This window comes from Lactuca virosa, chromosome 8 (assembly GCF_052849685.1).
Source record: "Lactuca virosa cultivar CGN04683 chromosome 8, Lactuca_virosa_CGN04683_v6, whole genome shotgun sequence".
NCBI classification, from domain to species: domain Eukaryota; kingdom Viridiplantae; phylum Streptophyta; class Magnoliopsida; order Asterales; family Asteraceae; genus Lactuca; species Lactuca virosa.
In genome coordinates this window covers 83,638,731-83,653,697 of record NC_136433.1, presented here as the reverse complement: position 1 = coordinate 83,653,697, position 14,967 = coordinate 83,638,731, and the positions used below count along the sequence as shown (strand labels likewise).

The 14,967-nt window shown below is 34.4% G+C and overlaps 1 protein-coding gene across 4 annotated transcripts; it reads right to left on the bottom strand.

The window, feature by feature from the left end:
- Positions 1-1,391: 1,391 nt before the first annotated feature.
- LOC145133165 (TMV resistance protein N-like) lies at positions 1,392-13,682 on the bottom strand. Of its 4 annotated transcripts, none has more exons than XM_079068101.1 (9): positions 13,385-13,682; positions 13,009-13,062; positions 11,709-12,300; positions 10,168-11,269; positions 9,854-10,072; positions 5,383-6,192; positions 4,132-5,298; positions 2,321-2,400; positions 1,392-1,578 (listed from the first exon to the last, which is right to left on the bottom strand). In XM_079068101.1, the coding sequence occupies exons 3-7, from the start codon at positions 12,206-12,208 to the stop codon at positions 4,693-4,695; spliced, it is 3,237 nt and encodes a 1,078-aa protein (XP_078924227.1). In that variant the 5' UTR covers positions 12,209-12,300; positions 13,009-13,062; positions 13,385-13,682; the 3' UTR covers positions 1,392-1,578; positions 2,321-2,400; positions 4,132-4,692. The 4 variants fall into 4 exon arrangements, with proteins under 4 accessions (XP_078924227.1, XP_078924228.1, XP_078924226.1 ...); XM_079068102.1 differs by lacking the exon at positions 13,009-13,062 and adding an exon at positions 3,987-4,062 and having other exon boundaries at positions 13,385-13,681; XM_079068100.1 differs by lacking the exon at positions 13,009-13,062 and having other exon boundaries at positions 13,385-13,681.
- Between the last annotated feature and the right edge of the window lie 1,285 nt (positions 13,683-14,967).

Here is a 14,967-nt window from a genome sequence, read left to right as displayed (position 1 = left end):
ACTATGAAACAAACTATGATTTGGGGGGTTTTTACTGATTTTTTCAAGATCAGAATAACTTAATATCACCTAACCAGTAAGCAAGAAACTAAAACAAAATAACTTCAAAAATTAAAAGAATACTTCTGCCTAGATCTGATTTCACCTTCTCCTGTGGTTGATTTTTAATGGATAGATTATATTGATTACCAATTTACTAGCTATTATGATCAAATATCTAGGCCTACCAATTTATAAATGACAAAGCAATGATTATGCACAAGTTAAACACCAAATTTATAATAACACAATTGTTTATGAATGCAGAAAAATAAAAAAATAAAATATCTTTTTGGGTTTTTTTTATGAATGCAGAAAAATAAAAAAATAAAACATTTTTTGGAATTTTCAAATTTTTTATGCGAATGCAGTACAGAAAATAAAATGCAAAAAGGAAAATTGAAAATTTTACTAAAAAAACAGAAAATTCAAAAAATTTTAACAAAAAATGCAAATTTTTACACTAACCTTCTCCCCAAGCTTAAAATGATGCATTGTCCTCAATGTTCAAAGAGAGGAATGAACAGTTTAATAAGGCATATAAAAACAAAATGGTGCAGCAAAGAAAAAATGTACCTGATAAGTTTGCAGAAATTTCTGATTTTGACGAAGATGTTAGCAAAAAAATTAAATTTCAGCAACTCTGTCGATTCTCTGCTTTCCCTAAGCTTGCTTGGAACTGCGACTATCTCTTTATTGAAAGCAGAAAAATAAACTACTCATCGAATTGCCTCCCAGAACGCCGCCCATTTATAAAGTCGTTGGCTCGACTTTGTCCAACCAAGGAGTGGTTGAGACTTCTCTGAAGTTCAACTCGTTCTCCTCACTACATATCCCTTCAGATGTGGCATAATGGGTGCATCTGATGGTTGTATAGCAAACTGAAAAGACTTTAGATTTTTATCGGACAAAAAGTTTTTTTTTCGGATTTTTTATTCTCTTTTTCTCATTTTCTTTCCGGAAATCTTCTCATTTTTATAATTTTTCTTTTTCAACTTCGTATCAGAAATCACATTTTCCTCATCCTCCCCAAGCTTAGCTTTTTCTATCAGCTTTTTATCAGCGACGGAATTGGTCAGTCGAAAAAACCCTTGTCGCTAATTGTCAACGATGGATTATCGAGGGCTTTAGCGACGAATTACCGACGGATTAGCGATGACATAAACTGCTTAGGGAACCTCTATTCCGTCGCTAATCCGTCGCTATTGATTTATTTGGCTACATAATCACTTGTCGGAAAGCTCAGAAAACCAATGGATTTCGTCACATTTTGGTCGTTGATGACATTTATATCATTAGTTTTGTTGTTCCAAATCTATAATAAGAATTTACAAAATGAAATTCAATGTATATATCAAACTAAAATTAAAATTCAACTACTAAATTAAATAACAATATTTGACTAGCTAAATGAAGATTAATATTCAATTTCAAAGTGTCATACATCTTGACAATTTCTTGCTTTTTGGCCTCAATTTCTTCACGTTCCACCTTAAACTCATTCTTTATCTCCTCCTCATGAACACGATCAACAATAACCTACAAAGCAAACAATTTGTAACAACATACTTTCAACTTGAATCAACATCAAAAGAAAATTTATATGGCCTCTTAATACATTAAACTTTAAAAATATACCAAAGCATAGCATTGAAATTGATTTTTATTTGTACATCACTATAATGGGTAAGTTTTTTAAAGGTACAATGCTTAAATACAAAGATATGGAAGTATAATAATGTTCAAATACAAAGAAATGAAAGTACAATGCTCAAATATAAAGAAATGAAGGAAGGTTTTTCAATTAACCATAACCATTAAAAACGACTCACTGTGGTACAAAACATCATCAATGAGAAGCAAGACTTTGTCCATCTAAAAAAAGGCCAATGGAATAACCCATTACTTTAAACCAAAAAAAAAAAAAAATACAAGATTAACAACATGCGTACTCTTGCTACACATATAGCATTGTACTTCATTTTCACCCATAATGCAACATAATATATTTCTATAACCCACCACATCAACTCACTTACATTTTTTGACAAATGATATAAATATACTACAACTATTTATGCGAGAATAGCAAACACATTTACAATATATTACTCAGAATAACAATATACTTTCATTTCTTAACAGAAAATAATAATAGGTAAAATCATACTTGTAAGCATTATACAAGTTTCATGTTACAAACACAATCAAAATCAGGCATCTAAGCAGTCCATAATTTGATTTTTAACTAAATGAAATACCAAATTGTTAATGAACATACCTAGATGCCAACTCCTAGATAGTAGTCCTTGGCTAATGTCTCGGTTGTCAACTTTTCCTTGCTATAACAGCTTTTGATACCTGCACAAAATGGAAAACAAAGGTCAGATTTTCCATTCATCATGGGTTTTCCTATCTATACATCGTTTAATCTGTTATGTGCCTCTCTATTGATCAGCTGGAAGAACTTTTAACAGGGTTTATCAAAATAACAACCCTTTTGTGTTCTGGTATTAAATATTTAATTAGATTAGCACATCAATACTCTTATAACTCAAATAAAATCCAAATATCTTTATTTCTTCTTGTTGAATTGAACCATGAGAAATCTATACATTAATGGTAAAAAAAAATAAAAAAAAATCATAGACTACACCTGCACAAAAAAGGGTAATCTGCACAATTTGGTAACTTTTAAATACTTAAAAAATGCAACTACACATAAATACAAAACTTATAGGTGCCAAAAAAAATATAACAAATGCAACTGGACAATTTAAGTGGTCAACTCTTTTCTTTGATAATATTCTCTTGTATCTGTCTTCAACTTTTGTCTTCATTGTATGTATAATTGGTTTGACTTTATGGCTTGTTTGCTTTTTCTTTATGTTTCTTTATTCAGTGCTTTTTTTTTTTCTTTTCCCCTGCATTTGTTATCATTTTTACTTTTCACCAGCAATGGAAGTACATTATCATTATGGGTTGAGGTTTGAAATTACATTGCCATTTTGGGCTTGTTCTTTGTATGTTTTATATGATCTTTAATTTTAGACAGATTTGCCCCTGAACAAGAACTTAACCATTGAATTCTTAAAAAATTAAGATAAACATGTATGTAATATATGTTATATATTTTATGTATCTGTATGTATGTCAAAATTATAATGTATTTTATTTATGTTTTATATATTTGGACATATTTCCCCTGAACAGGAAAATTGGTTCTGATAAGTTTCAAAAGGATTGAATTTTAGATGGTTTTTCAATTATGAATTTCTTTAACTTTTGATGTTGCATAATGCCATTGTGGTTGACATATGCAAATAAATGACTGATTTAATCAAACATTCTTTCATTGCTAAATTCAATGAAGTAAAGCCCTTTGTTTATTCGGAATTTCTTGAAGACCTTTGCAAACATGTACATTTTAGTTTATTGTTTTACATTTTTTCATACTCTTGGAAAAGCAGTTATATTATGAATTTTAATCATATTTAGGAATGCTTTAAATTTGATAAGGTTCCTTTACAATTTTACATCTTCTTTTGCATACCGAGAATACATAATTTGTTGAACATACGCTAAACATCAAGCCAGAGAATCCGAAGAAAAACCTATTTTTTATAAACACCTACTTTGTGGTAAAGCCTGATATCTGTTTATAAATTGAATATATATTCTTTGAAATTGGTTGTTAAAGCAACCTTGTGTTTTTGTTCAAATTATATGCCCTCATTCGTTTTTTCTAAGAACAAAGGGGAAGGAGACAAGTTACAAGTGGGGAAAGGACACAAGTCCAGCTACAAAATGTGAGCTTTTCCATATACACCACAAAACAATGAGGTGAAAACATATAACAGAATTTGGTGAACTGATTACTAACAAACATAACCAAATTAATAGGCTTTTATGAAAAAAAAAAAAAAAAAAAAAGAAAGAAGTGGAACCAGTAGTATTTTCTTGGAATGTGTTTCAAACTGATTCTCAATCGAACTCTTTTGTAGAAAAGAATCAGGTCCAAATCTATAAAATAAACAACTTCAAATCCCTATACGAAACAATTCCAAGAAATCAGAGGAAACGAGGGCTTACCTGTGATGAAATCGTCGGTGTTAGGGATGGAGCATGAACCTTCCCTTTTCGTATCTTGGTGAGGATAGAGTTGGTCTTCTAGGTGATGGTGAGCAAGCGATTGATCGATAGGGTGAGTGTTGACAACCTCAATTTGGGAGGGAGAAGAAGTCTGTGGACTTAAGAGGGAACCAATTATTTTTTGTGTGAAATTTGGGGGAATGAAAAATCTAAGGAGAGAAATGAAAATCAGTGACCGACTGGGTTTTATTTCTGAAAATCTTTCAGCGAGGGATTAAGCCCATTGCAAACCTGTCGCCATTTCCTCGTTAATCTCTCGTTAGCCCTTCGCTAAAAGGCTACAATCAATAAAATATGTGTATTTTCGTTTTTGAACCCTCGTAGTTCCGTCGCTAAATTACCTACGGGAAATATCCGTTGCTGATACCTTTTATTCTAGTAGAGACTTAATGTTCAAAGCAACATCATCTTCAGGTCATCCATTCTCCTCCCTTAGCAGTTTGTTTCTCCATGTATGTTGCAGTGTAATCACAATCATATATAAGTTCAGACTGCGATGTTTTATTGCCATATAATATTGATAGAAGATTTTGAATCATCTTGGATCATAAATGCCTTATAAAGATCCTTCTCCCCATCCCAAAATTCTGAGGAATCTGTTGCAACTTTTGTTGTTTGCACCAAATTATCTTTACTTTTTCTAGGAACAAGTTCAGCTGCAAATGAAGTTATATACCCCTTTATGGAAAATGAAATAATACTGCATGATGAATTCAATGATGTGGTTTGCCTCAACGAACTAAAGGAAACATATCCCACGTGTGTCCTTACATCTCCCCCATATTCATGCTCTGGTGATTCATTATGATCCTGCCAAATCTCAAACCGAGAATCTTCTTCATCTGGATCCTGCTTGATGCTTATATCCATCCACATACATAGGCCTTGGCTAATAATGCGTATTAAGAACCCACAAAAGTCATTGCACCAATCATCTGGAAGATGCAGTCTAAACGTGTCGTCATCAGATTTATTATGCACGGGGTAGTAATTAAGATGTCGGAGATGCTTTGTAAATGTTTTTCCCCTAAAGAAGCTACCTACAAACCCCTTTGGAATCTGATGTGGAATACTGAAACTGATAAAATGATCTTCAATAGCATTCCCCTGCCATGGAAAACACATTCATTTATTTGTATGTTTGCGTTAATGTGATAAAGATCAAAATTCAAAAGGTACGTAGAGCCAAACCTGGAGCATGCAGTCTAATAATAACTCACCAACAAGTGGATCTACTTTGTAATCCTCCAGAAGTGAGACTTTCCACAACCATTTACAGTTTGAAATGTCTCCAAGGGTTTCAAGTGATCTACAATAATTCGCCTTAACAACAGCTATAGTTTGTGGCAGCTCTGACAATTCTACAAGGTCTTCGTTAGATGACACGTTGAGCCATTTGAGCCGAGGAAGTCGCAAGCAACTAAAACTTAATCGTGAAAAGTCATTTCCTTCTAGATTGAGTTCTTGCAAGTTGGGAAACTCTAAAACATCAGAGCCTAAGTCTTCATCTTCCAAATGGCGGTGTCTGAGATTCAATTTCCTTAAGAAGCTGAGTTCTTGCAAGTTGTGAAAAAACCCTAACCTTATGTTGTGACATAAACCAGGCTCATCTACACAACATTCTACACCAGGAAGATTGCTGCAACTACACCTCAAACAATTAACAAAAGAGTTTAGACAAGATTTTTTATGGGATGCAACTTCTCTCCCAATCTTCTGTTGTTGGATCTTGGGAAACTTAACAAGTTTGATGTGACCTGAGAATGAAAGGGTCTCGAGTTTCTTTATTCCACTAATGGGTGGAAACATCTCAAGACTAGGACAATCTTCTATAGATAAGAAAACAAGCTTTTCCAAGCATCCAATCGATGGATCAATCTCTTTTAAACACCAACATCCGTAAAGATTGAATCTTTCAAGATTTGGAAGTCCATTAAAATCTGGTGTCATGATTAGGTTATTCATAAAGTGAAGTTTCAGTAACTTCAGACTTGGCAGAAACTGTTAAATACAAGTGCAAACAAGTCAAAAATGTATCATGGTGACAAGATTTTGAAGAAAATGGCACACACACACACACACAAAAAGACAGACACAATTATACACTATTTATATATGAGATGTTAGACTAAGTTAATTAGTTTAGTTTAATACATTGTTTTATATTAGAGGGTACCTAATTGTATTTAGCTAATAGTATCTTTCAATATATATATTAGGATCGTTGTAATCTTTTATGAATAATCAGATATACACGGTTTCACTTGGTATCAGAGCCAAGTAAACCTAAAACGCTATTATCAGCCATCCCTCACGTCTGCAGTCCAAGACACGGCCTAAACCCTAATCGCTGGTCAATCAAGAAGCTTCATGGCAACCATAGCTGCCTTCACTACACAAGAGAAAAACTCTCATAACTCTCACAAGTTTGCTTTTACCCTCTCACCCACGAATTATGGGTATTGGAAGGCTATGATCGAACCTTTTCTTATCTCCAACAATCTGTTTGGTTATGTTGACGGTACAATACTATGCCCAGAGCCCAAAGTCGGCATAGGAGATGCAATTACAGACAACCCTAGTTACCCTCGTTGGATCTCTAACGATGCTCATGTTCGTATGATCATTATCTCCACCATATCAGAATCTTCCTTCCAACACGTCCAAGGTAGTACCTCACGAGATCTCTGGTTACATTTAGAACGTGTTTATGCTCCAAACAACTCCTCCAGAGAGTACACTCTGAAAACTCAGTTGCTAAAACTTGCCATGAAAGGTGATGAAACTCCTCTTACCTACCTTGCACGTGCACAAGAATATGCTACTGCACTTGCCAACATTGGTGAGCATGTTAAAGACAAGGATCTGGTCCTTCTTGTTATATCCGAGCTACGTGAAGAATACAATGGACTCAAGTCCACCCTTCTAGCCCGTCACCCACCTATTACCTTCATCGAGTTGCATGCTTTGCTTAGTGATCATGACTACATGATCAATAAAAACCTTGCTGCTGTCCCTGCTTCACAGCCACATGTATTTACTGCCTCAACAGGAACACAATCAACCTTCAAAGCCAACTTCAATCTCTACATAATATGGCGTCCCAACTTGGCTTCCAACTTAACCCGATTGCCCCACAAAGTGCACTCCTCAAGCGTTTTATGCTTCACGACCCGCAAACAACTATCGAGGCAATCGTCGAGGAAACTCGCGTGGAAATAACTCACGTGGAAATTTCCAAAATCGATCCCGTGATAACAACAACTCGAGCTCTTCTAGGCAATTTGCTTGGGCCTCCACACAAAACACTGTGTTTGGTCATTGCAATCGATGTGGCATTGGCCATTTACCATCTCAGTGTCCAAATAATCAAGGTGCTAGCAACCCTACAAGATCGAACCTACAAGCCAATTTCGCCACTTCAAACACTACCTGGTTCCCTGATACAGGTGCAAACTCTCATACCACACCAGACTTGTCCAATCTTGACACTTCTGAGTTTTATCATGGTTCAGACTCTCTTCATGTTGGTGATGGTAATTCTCTCCCTATTCTTCATATTGGATCTTCAAAAATTTATTCTTCCAATAAAACCTTTGATCTTTCTAATATCCTTCATGTTCCTGAAGTTAAGAAAAATCTTTTATCTGTCCAACAATTTTGTAATGACAACAATGTTTTCTTTGAATTTCACTCTTCTTTCTTTATTGTGAAGGACGAACTTACTCGCACCACTCTTCTCACGGGACCAAGTAATAATGGTCTCTACTCTCTGTGTCTTCCCAGTCTGAAGCCAATACCAAAGATCGCTCTCACAGCAATTAAAGCTCCTTCAAGTGTCTGGCATCACCGCCTTGGTCACCCACATGAACAAGTTTTTAATACCATTGTTTCTAGTTGTTCGCTTCCTGTTTCCACAAAACAATGTTTAGATTTATGTTCTTCTTGTCAATTAGGGAAATCTTCCAAACTTTCATTACCTAGTTCATCTTTTCGAAGTAATAACATTTTAGACTTAATTTATTGTGATGTTTGGGGTCCTGCACCAACTTTATCTTTTGATGGTTGTCGTTTCTTTATGCTTTGTGTTGATCATCACACTCGTTATATGTGGTTTTACCCGTTACCACATAAATCTGATGTTTTTCAAACCTTCATCAATTTTGTTAAAATGGTTGAACGACAATTCAATTCTAAAGTCAAAAGTGTTCAAACTGATTGGGGAGGGGGATTTCGCAATCTCTCTTCGTATTTCTCATCCCTTGGAATCATTCATCGTCGGTCATGCCCTCATACTAGCGAGCAAAATGGTTTTGTTGAGAGACGTCATCGTCATGTGGTTGAAACTGGTCTCACACTTCTTGCTCATGCCAATCTTCCCCAACGTTTTTGGCAATTTGCATTTGAGACAGCAGTATACCTTATAAATCGCCTACCATCTCGAACCTCATCAAACAGATCACCTTATCAACATACATTCAATCGAAAGCCAGACTACACTTTTCTTCGGGTTTTTGGTTGTGAGTGTTTTCCTCACCTACGCCCCTATAACAGACATAAAATGGATTTCCGTTCCACTCTTTGGTGTGACAATCTTGGTGCTACTTATCTCTCTGCTAATCCGGTATTTCATGCACGCACTAAACATGTTGAAGTGGATTTTCACTTTGTTCGTGAACGAGTTGCTTCCGGTCAACTCCGTGTTCAGTTCATTTCCACTGCTGATCAGATCGTTGATGTTTTTACAAAGCCGTTGCCCTCTCAAAGATTTCTGTTCTTGCGTTCCACTCTTTGCTGTGACAATCTTGGTGCTACTTATCTCTCTGCTAATCCGGTATTTCATGCACGCACTAAACATGTTGAAGTGGATTTTCACTTTGTTCGTGAACGAGTTGCTTCCGGTCAACTCCGTGTTCAGTTCATTTCCACTGCTGATCAGATCGCTGATGTTTTTACAAAGCCGTTGCCCTCTCAAAGATTTCTGTTCTTGCGATCCAAGCTACAGGTTGTTTCCCGCCCTTAGCTTGCGGGGGAATGTTAGACTAAGTTAATTAGTTTAGTTTAATACATTGTTTTATATTAGAGGGTACCTAATTGTATTTAGCTAATAGCATCTTTCAATATATATATTAGGATCGTTGTAATCTTTTATGAATAATCAGATATACACGGTTTCACTTGAGATAATAGTTCCTTCCATCCACAAATGGAAATCATTTGAAGAGTTCAACTGTTTAATAAAATATCTATATATCACTTAAGAAAAACAAGATACTAAAAGATCTTTAAACCCATATCAATGATCTAATGTTTTTTAATCAACAAAAAATAGATTAAAATTTCATGTAAATAGACATGGTATTTATTTTCGCAAAAAACAAAAAGAAATTTGTATGTATGTTAAGACATGAGGATATTTAGATTGAAGATGGGCTTTACATAAATAACATGGATTACAATGAATAATAAGTCAAGAAACTAGTTATATTTTGAAAAAATTATAGTTAATAAGACAAAGGACATTCACAGAATAAAGGTCCATGGACATGCATTTCAATACTATAGACAATTGAAATTTACTCAGGATTAGTCATGTCTGTAATTCATCATCAACTTTGTTTTCATCTGTTAATTAGATAAAGTGATAAACAATATGAATTACCTTACAACCCTCCCAAAGTTGTTTTTGCAATCCTGAGGACAATATAAGACAGCAAAGCTCCCTTGGTGGAAGGTCATGAAATAATGATTTTGCAGGATCACCTCTCGAATCCATGTACCGTAGGTTCTTCATGTTTGCAGCAACCGAAGGAAGATCTTCCTCTTCTTCTTCTGTCTCAGACTGGAAACTCATATTTATTGCTTTGATCTTGTCAAGTCCCTTAAGATAGAGGAACAAAATGGTGTCAGGATTGATTCAAAAGTGTTTGTTTATACATACAGGATATATCATACAAAGCTTAGCTTAAACATTACCATGGTTGCATCCATAGCACATATTTTCAGAACATCTTCATTCTTCCAAACTCTACTATGTTTTCCAGGATTATTAGGGTGTTCTCCTCTAATAATGTGGTGTCCCATTTCTTGCACCAGATCATGCATATCAAACCTTCCATCTGAAATGGTTATGAGAGTCTTTTGCACCAACACCTTCACTCCTATAACTGGATGAAAACCACAAGCCTCGAGTATCTCCATTGCCTTGTCTTTCTCTTCCGCCCTAAAGAAACATGCAATATCAAGGAACAACTCTTTCTCAACCTTTGCAAGTCCATCAAAGCTGATTTTTAGCGTTTCCAAAATATTATCATTTGGAATCTCTTTCAGTCTAGCTAATGCACTCCTCCACTCCTTAATGTTCTTGTCACACAGAAAAGAACCGAGAATTGTAAGTGCCAATGGAAGCCCACCGGCATAAGAGACCACCTCTTTTGAGAGCTGCTCATAAGCTTCCATGGGTGCGTAATCCCAGCGTGCATGCTTCCAAAAGAGCTTAATAGCCTCATCATTGTTTAACAAGCTAATATTGTGTGTCACATTGACTCTGTGTGCATTTAATACATGCTCATCTCTAGTTGTGATTATTATTCGGCTTCCTTCACCGAACCAATCATGTGATCCAACTAAGGCTTCTAGTTGGTCAAGCCGATCGACATCATCAAGAACAATGAGGACCTTTCTATGGCATAGCCTACCCATTATCATGCGTCTTCCTTCCTCAACTCTCTCTATTCCCTGCACTTCCTTTTGTTTCGAAACACCGGAAATAATTTTTTTTTGCAAGCTTACCAAACCATTCTTGCTTGATTCCTCCCGGATATTTTTTACAAAGAAACAGCCATCAAACTTGCTAGAGATTTCATCATAAATAGAAGATGCAAGTGTAGTCTTACCACCACCCCCAACCCCCCATATACCAATCATGCGCACACCTCCGGACCCAATTTGTAACTCTAATTTCAAACTTTCCATGCGGGCCACTATTCCAACTAGGTTCTCGTTTGCACTTGAAGTTACTAGCTTCAAAGTCTGTGAAATTGTGTCAGCAATTTCTTTGATAACCTTTGATTCATGCCTACATGTTGGATATACACGGCTAATTAACACGTAACTGAATGGAGAAAAGAGTAATGTGTTTCATGCTCCAAGAAATTTCAGATTCAAAATTGGACTTGTAAAGTTCATATCACAAGTAAATGTAGTAGCAATATTCTTGGGAAACATTGAATATTTTCAAATAGCAAAAAACAAAGCAAGATGGATTTTTTTTCATAGCTTGATCAGCAAGGCATTAGGTATTAAACTAGAATTAGAAGTCAATGAAGTCCATCATAACATTAATTAAGCCTATACATAACTTATCAATTGATCTAGTCAAGTATTTTTTTTATCACTGTCATCAACATCATCAAGAAGAATTATATTTGAATAAAAAGCTAACAAGGTACAAGCATAAATGTGTTGTAGAACATGCATATTCTAGGCATAAGTGTAAAAATAAAAAAGAGCATCACCCATTGGCAACGTGCTTGGGTTCCCATCCAGCTATGTTACTTACGTCCACAAGTGCTTTTCTCCAAGAATCAACCTTGCTCTTGTTCTCCAGCTCATGATTGGAAAATGCTTCTCCTATTTTTCGTTTTTGTTTTCGTATTTCAGAGGGATCCACACCGTAGAATATGGGCATAGCGATTTGGCCTTTCACATCCTTGCATTTGATAATACATGCAAGTTCATCTAAGCACCATGAAGAGTCGGCATAGTTCTCTGAGAATATGATGACAGCAATTTGAGATTCTTCTATAGCCTTCACAAGGGATGGACCTATCGATTCGCCCCGTGGAAGTGTTTCGTCGTCCTTGTAAGTGTAGATCCCTTGTTGTTCAAGAGCTGTGTAGAGATGATCCACAAAAGTCCTGCGAGTATCTTCGCCTCTAAAGCTAAGAAAAACATGGTACTTCCACGGTTGAGTAGAAAAGGCCGGAACAGAAGGAGAAGATGATGAAGATGCCATCAATGTGTTGATTTGTTGGGATAGAATACAACCGGTTTGAGAACCTCAATGATAAGAACTTTATACAAAGAGATGTGAGTTGCCAATAAAACCTGTTACCATGTAGCAAAACCATGTCAGAACTCATAACTCACTACTCAAGTAACAGGTTAACATGTAGAAAATCTCATAACTAGTCCTCACATTTTCTTTTTCATTTTTTGGTTATAGAAACTCATTTGAAAGTACAATACAATTCACAATTCTAAAGGTAGGAATGAATTGACGTAGGCAATGTGAGTTAGCTACTTAGTTTTTCCACAATCACATCATACAAAGTAATGTTTTACTCTATATTCTAGATTGAGATATTTCTTAAAAGAAGTGGAGAATATTTTCCAGCAAAACTGAACTAAAGCAAACGCCCTGTCCGAACTCTTTACTTTGCAAGCTCATACTCCAATTTCCACAGGATTTATTTCACCACATAGTGAAAATAACGAAAAAGTATAATACTTCCCATAGGGTCTGTTTGTATGATGGATGGAATCTCGAAGGAATAGAATGAAAGAGGTAATAGAATAGATGATTCCATTTCATTGTCATGTTAGATTTGCTCGAAGGAATGGAATGAGTTATTTAAACATGTTTTTTTGTTATGTACTAAACAAAAGTAAATTTACTTGAGTTTTGGAGTCTGAACATTTAGCCACCAAACTTCTTATTCTTATATTGCACATTCTCACCCCAAAATTTATTTCATCAGTTATGCTATTTGTCAAATAACTTATACACCGAAATTTCATCAATTATCAACTTACACTGTATTTGAATAATCAGCATTTCGAAATTCCCAGGCATTACAACTCGTCCCCCTGTTAGATTTTTTATTTGGATCCACAACACGTACACACCATTAGACTCATTTTGCTCCAAATCCCATTAGTTTATAACATACATGTACAACAACATATTAACTTCACAAATTGCTTAGTTTGATCATCTAACTACACTAATTCAAAAACTTGACAGCTTTGACAAATTTAGGTCAGTATACGATTTCTCACATTCCGGATCGACATTTTTTGAACTCTTTGATAAATTTATTCAATAACTTATATAAAACTTCATTAACACTTCCATTTCTTTCTAGGTAAGTACTTATAATTAATCAGTATATCAGCTTGAGGAACGTACCTCAGATTCCCAGCAACACCAAACTCAGGAGGCACACTTTCTAAGCTCTTTACTCTGCAAGCTTATACTTCAATTTCCATAAGATTTCTTCCTTTATTTCTTCTTTCAGCAAGGATTGATTCGAGTAGGTGGGTACCTTTCCTTCACTGTAGACTCTTTTCTCTCAATTCTTCAGATCGATTAACGAGGGAGTGAAGCAAACAAAGAAAGTAATTATAATCCCTGTGTATATTTACTAGTTTCAGCGTTTCATTATCAGTCATCACACTTCTCCACACTATCAACATAAGCCCTTAAAGTATCAAAAAGATCACAAAAATGCCCAAATTAGAAAAAAGTTTTTTAATAAAATTAACATTGTTTTATTTTTTACATAAATGATCACATATTTTATTGAGACCGTGTAAATTTATCCTTTGCTATGAATTTCACATTTGTTAAATGATCATTTCCACCAAAGAGTAATAATTAAAAAAAATAAAAAAAATAAAAACATGTCTTCATATATTGTTAAATATATAATACACCAAAAGTACAAGGATCCTCCACACAATAAAAACCTTATGGGGCGGAATCCATAATTTTTATATAAGCAAAAGGACAAAAAACACATTTCACTCAATATGTTTATGTAATGAAATTTGACTAAATCATTGGACGTGATGTCAACATATATAATTGTTGATTAATTAATGATTATCATCCACCATCATGACTTTTCTTTTAAAATGAAATGTAAATGAGAATATGTTGCGTGAGGATATTACTATCAATATTTTTTAAGTTTAGACATTAGATTCTATCTATCTTCTGTTTTAATTGGTTGGTTGACTTTTATAAAAAAATATATATATGGAACTCATTTTAAGATATGTGCCATTACTTTGTCAAGAAACATAAAAGAATATATAACTTATGATCTTTCATCTTTTGTAATTATATGGCTCGGAAAATAGTCTCTTATCTACATTTTTTGTGAATAATTATTTTGATATGTGCAACGCCTAACTTTGAGACTTCTTATATATTCATTTTATGTAGACAGTTATTAAAGAAAGGCGGTAACCAAAATCCCTATCAACTTAAACCAGTTTAAAATAAAAGATGAATTTTTTTTAACCTACCTAATAAACTAGATATAAACAGCAGCTATCAGCTGAGTTGTATTCCCTGTTTTTTATGTATAGACAATAGACTCTTTCTATCTTTTCTTTTTTAATGGTTGGTTGACTTGTTAGAGAAAATAATATGAAACTCATTTTTAGAATGTGTCATTATTTTGTCAAGAAACATAAACAAATATATGATTTTCCAACTTTTTAATTATAGGAATCAAATAATGATCTCTGATTTACATTTTTCTTGTGAAATTTGTTTTGTCCTATTCTTGACCTAACTTTGTTGACTTCTTATATATTCAATTTTTGTGAACAGTTGAATTAATTAAAGAAACGTCGTAAACAAAATCACTACTCACTTAAACCTGGTCTAAATAAAAGATGAAGAATATATTACCTACATAATAAACTAAATATGAACAGCTAACATCTGAGTTTTATTCCATATCTTTTAGGTTCAGACAT